This window comes from Hoplias malabaricus, chromosome 18 (genome assembly GCF_029633855.1).
Source record: "Hoplias malabaricus isolate fHopMal1 chromosome 18, fHopMal1.hap1, whole genome shotgun sequence".
Taxonomy (NCBI): domain Eukaryota; kingdom Metazoa; phylum Chordata; class Actinopteri; order Characiformes; family Erythrinidae; genus Hoplias; species Hoplias malabaricus.
The window spans coordinates 34,284,811-34,290,100 of NC_089817.1; the positions used below are offsets into that span (position 1 = coordinate 34,284,811).

The 5,290-nt window shown below is 45.0% G+C and overlaps 1 protein-coding gene across 1 annotated transcript; it reads left to right on the forward strand.

Moving 5' to 3' along the window:
• The first annotated feature begins 1,530 nt into the window (after nucleotides 1-1,530).
• Nucleotides 1,531-4,780, forward strand: LOC136675079 (protocadherin beta-16-like). The gene has a single exon (XM_066651490.1). The coding sequence runs from the start codon at nucleotides 2,228-2,230 to the stop codon at nucleotides 4,709-4,711; it is 2,484 nt and encodes an 827-aa protein (XP_066507587.1). The 5' UTR covers nucleotides 1,531-2,227; the 3' UTR covers nucleotides 4,712-4,780.
• The last annotated feature ends 510 nt before the right edge of the window (nucleotides 4,781-5,290 follow it).

The following is a 5,290-nucleotide window of genomic DNA, read 5'->3' on the forward strand; positions in this document are numbered from 1 at the left end:
CTGCGGCGATAAAACATTAACATTTTTTGGGAGCAATCAAGTGTGTAATTCCACGGGAGTTATCTGGTTAAATGTTAGCGGCTATCATAACTAGCACCAGCTATCTGCTAAAAAGCAGCACCAAGACATTGTGGTTGGAAACGTTTAGAGCTGTATGATTAAAACATACATTTACTCATTACTGTTGTTCCAAAATCCTGAAAGTACGACGCTTGCAGTCTCTGTTTACCTTGTCTCTTCCTTTTCGTCTCTCTCTCTGTCTTCGTTCTCGCCCCCAGAGAACCGTTAGCCCCGTTCTCGCTAACCGCCCCACCCTCAACAAAAAATATGAATAAATAAAGCAGTATTAACGCAATAAATAAATAAATAAATAACACGCAATTCTTTCTCTTTTTTTATTTGGACGACAACTATTCTCTGTTCTGTTGTTGTTTTGTAGTGAGGCCTACATCTGATGTTAATAAATTAACTGTACCATTGCCTAAAAAACAAGAATGTAATTTTACTGTATTTTCGTTGGAAAAACAATAGAATAAGTGACAAATAAATGGTGTAAACAAGTTACTCACCTTCAGATGCCGTGTGCAGTCCTCAGCCTCCCCAGCTCACAATACAGTGAAATACTGTAGCAGACTCGCTGTAAATTTACAGCAGTTTTGTACAGTGTAGGGTTCACAGTGGTACAGGAACACTTCAGGAAGATATGGAGTTAGTGGTGTTCTTCCATGAGTCGCTATTGTTTCTAAACTCTCAGAATTACACTTTACAGGTCTCTGGTCAGTTCCTAGATCACAGTAAACATCTTAACATTCACTGCACTGAAATAAAAAAGAGAAATGTGTCTAAGGCAAAGAGGGATACATGGTACATAACTCCTCCCACACAATTTATAACTGCGAACTCTATACGAAACTATTAGTGCTCTTCAATTCCACTGTTATTCCCTTATGACCCTTACACTGAATATTGACTGAATTCCCAACTCCATCTAAGCTCCATGCAGAAATATATTCACACACGGCTCAACAGCGACTGGTGGCTAAATATATGAAGATTAACTGGTTAAGTGCTGTATACATCAATCTGGAGTCATAAGAAAACTCACATCTCTTAAGTTAAAGCACAGAAAAATAATAATAAAATGAATAAATAAACAATCTTTAAAAAAAACAGTGATGTCAGTCCACAGCAGAAACGCTATTTTCAGCAGATTTCCTGAGGCTTATCTCCTCACTCTTTGATTAGTTACTAACAACATGAGAGTGTAATAAAGGTAAATATATGAATACTAAACTAATAATTAAATAATTGTCTGTCCTGAAAACTACCCGGTGCTGAACAAATAGGAGAAATGATTCTAAATGTTTTAAATTTGAACTTAGTATTTCTTTTTCTATTTATTGAATGCACTAAACATTCCTTATCACAGATGATATTTTCCATGATTTATTTGACACTCTTTACAAAGAGATTGGTTCTGTTCTAGAAGTTGTTACTTTCAGAATCGTTATAGATTGCGCTTTAATAATTTCTCACAAAGTTAACCACGTGTCATTAACCGTTGTTACAAACTGCAAAGCTGAGTGTTACACGTTTCTTTGGTGAAAAACCAACTAGAAATTACAGACATCCTGCAGTTTTTCTTCATCACACCCCTTCCCACTGCTTTCCTCTGTCTGGCGCTGTTCATCTCCTCAGTGCTGAAATTCTGAAGAGCTCCCGGTCTCAACCAGTCCAGCGGTTTTAGGTGATGGAGAATTATTAGTGGGTCCTCGGTACATTTGATCAGACTCTGAGTGACTACAATAATTGATAAATATATATCTCTCATTGTGTGATTGAAGTGTTAAAAATACAAGTGGTGATTGTAACAGTGCTTTCTATGTTCCATTCTCCTGCGCTGATAAATCTATTAGAAATCAGCTCATCGCTGAAGAACAAGATCTGATTCTTGATAAGAGCCCTTTGGTACGAAGCAAGAGCCTTTAGTGACGGTGCATTTCCAGTGTCCGTACACTAAGGGCCGCTATTGGACCACATTAGTGAGACAGCAGTGGAAACCCTCCACAGTCCCTCCTCCTCCTGCCTCACACTGAGGGCTTTAATGTGGAGGAGGAATCTGCGTCTCTTTCTGTCTTTCTCCCGGGAACAAGCTGCATCTACAATCCTTCATTTATTTAAACTAATATTTCTTTTACCGCGAGTATAACCGTGTGTGGATGACGCCATGGCTCCGCGTGTGGATTATTTCCGCTCGTGTGTGGTTTCTCAGCATCGTCGGAGACGGACAGCGCAGTTAAAATGGCAGACCGTGCTCTTTCTCCTCTGTGTTTACGGGACGGACGCGGTGTCGGGTCAAGCGCGGTACTCGATCCCGGAGGAGATGCCCGAGGGCTCCTTTGTAGGAAACATCGCCAAGGATTTGGGGCTCGAGATCAGTAGACTGCTTTCAGGGAAAGCTCGAGTTGTGACAAAGGGCGGTCGGCAGTATGTGGAACTGAGCAGAGACAAAGGCGCTCTGGTCGTGAAGGAGAGGATAGACCGAGAGGAGCTCTGTAAGCAAACAACGCCCTGCAGCTTCAGCTTTGATCTCATCATTGAGAACCCCATCCAGCTCCATCGCATCACGGTCGAGGTCCTGGACATCAATGATAACGCTCCAAAATTCCCTAAAGGTACCGTTCATATGAAAATTAGCGAAAGCACAGCGTCAGGGACACGGTTTACTTTGGACAGCGCTGTGGATTTGGACGTTGGTTTAAACGGAATTCAAAGCTATGCTCTGAGTCCCACTGATCATTTTAAACTGGAGGTTAGTAACAGAGCTGACGGTAAAAAATACGTAGAAATGGTTCTGCAGCGCGAGCTGGACCGAGAGGAGCGCGAGGAGCTGAAATTAGTGCTGACTGCATATGACGGAGGATCTCCTAAAAAGTCCAGCACTGTTCAGATCCATATTTCAGTTTTAGATGTTAATGATAACACTCCAGTGTGTAAACAGTCTGTTTATAAAGCGGAGGTGAGGGAGGATTCTCCAGTGGGTTCAGTCTTAACTACAGTGAGCGCTGCTGACGCAGATGAAGGGGTTAATGGAGAAGTCTCATATTCCTTTGCTCAGGCGAGTGAAGAGGCTAGGAATCTGTTTCAAATAAATCCAGAGACTGGAGAAATTACTTTGATAAACAATTTAAATTTCGAAACAGAACAAAACTATCAGATAGATATTAAAGCTACGGACAACGGGGGTCTCGCGGACACGTGTAAAGTGGTCATAGACGTGGTCGACGTGAACGATAACGCCCCCACCATCCAGCTGATGTCCTTCTCTAACACCATCGCTGAGAATGCTCCAGTGGGGACCACCGTAGCTGTTGTGAACGTAGAGGACGCAGACTCCGCTCAGAACGGAGCGGTGCAGTGTAAAATCAATGAGGACACTCCGTTTAAAATGGAGTCGTCACTGACTGATTACTACGCTTTAGTCACCGACGAAGTCCTCGACCGGGAACACGTCGCTGAGTATAACGTCACCATTTCGGTGCGGGATCAAGGAAGCCCTGCTCTCCACAGCAATAAGACCCTGACGGTGAGGGTCTCCGATGTGAACGACAACGCCCCCGTCTTCCACTCCGCTCACTACACCGCCTTCGTCCCTGAGAACAATCCCCCGGGGGTGGCGGTGCTGACCGTCAGAGCGCGCGACGCAGACTGGGGCCCGAACGCGCGGCTGTCCTACTTCCTGGAGGAGAGTGACGTCATGGGGAGCCCGGTGAGCTCTCTGATATCCATTAACTCAGACAGCGGGGTCGTTCACGCCGTGAGGTCGTTCGATTACGAGCAGATGAAGAGTCTGAGCTTTAACGTGACCGCGCGAGACGGCGGGTCCCCTCCGTTAAGTTCCGAGGTTCTGGTGACCGTCAGCGTCCAGGACCAGAACGACAACGCCCCTCAGGTGCTGTACCCGGTGCAGAGCGGCGGCTCCGTGGTGGCTGAGATGGTGCCTCGCTCAGCAGATGTGGGCTATCTGGTGACTAAAGTGGTGGCCGTGGATGTGGACTCTGGGCAGAACGCCTGGCTCTCCTACAAACTCCAGAAGGCCACGGACAGGGCGCTGTTTGAAGTGGGCGCACAGAACGGAGAGATCCGGACCGTGCGGCAGGTCACCGATAAAGACGCCGTGAAACAGAAGCTCACTGTTGTTGTGGAGGATAACGGTCAGCCCTCTCGCTCAGCCGTGGTCAGCATCAACGTGGCCGTAGCGGACGGTTTCCCCGAGGTGCTGTCCGAGCTGACGGACTTTCCGCAGGGCAGAGAATACAACGAGAAGCTGAGCTTTTATTTAGTTTTAGCGCTGGCCGCGGTGTCCTTCCTCTTCATCACAACTGTAGTGGTCATCGTCTCAGTGAAGATCTACAGATGGAGACAGTCTCGTGTTCTCTATCAGTCCAGTCTCCCGGTGATTCCCTACTATCCCCCCGGGTACGCGGACACAGGAGTGAGCGCCACTCTGCCGCACATGTATAACTATGACGTGTGTATGAGCACCAGCTCGAGGAAGAGTGAATGTAAATATTCTACACTTGGTGGACAGAGTGTTTTAGTGGTGGACCAGGGCTTTTCAGAGACTCTGCAGCGCGCCCTGAAGGACAAGGACTTCCTGGACAGTGCAGAGTCTCCGGAAACGGTAGGACACTGGTTGATTTTGTCATGAATTCTTTCGTGTCGCTGGGCATTTCATCTTTTGACTTTATTAGTTGTTCTGTTCTGGACTGTTATTAATGATCACCACTTTACATCTCTTTACTCTGTGAAACATTGGTTCATCTGCTCAGTTTTAAACAGCTGATAATCTTCAGTGAAGGACAGTTCTAGGTGCTGATCCGCTGATGGGTTCATATCAAGGCGGGAGATACTTCAAGCAGAATGCGGGGTAGACAAATATTATTGATCGTCCGTGATCCCGTTTTTCTTTACACACTGAAGATATCTCAGTCACTTTCAATTTATATACTTTATTTGTCAAATGACTGCCTGAAATCACACAGTATATACACTGAGGTATATTTTCAGTGACGTACTCATTCTCATGATGACATTTTTGGCAACTTTTTGACAACATTAACATATTCAAAGTGTTTTACATTTACATTTATGCATTTGGCAGACGCTTTTATCCAAAGTGACTTACAAAAGAGGATCTAACATTCGAACTACAGCACAATTTATACAAAATACCTTACATTGAGTGCAATATGCAGGAAGTAATAAGTGCATTGAAGAAAGACATTCA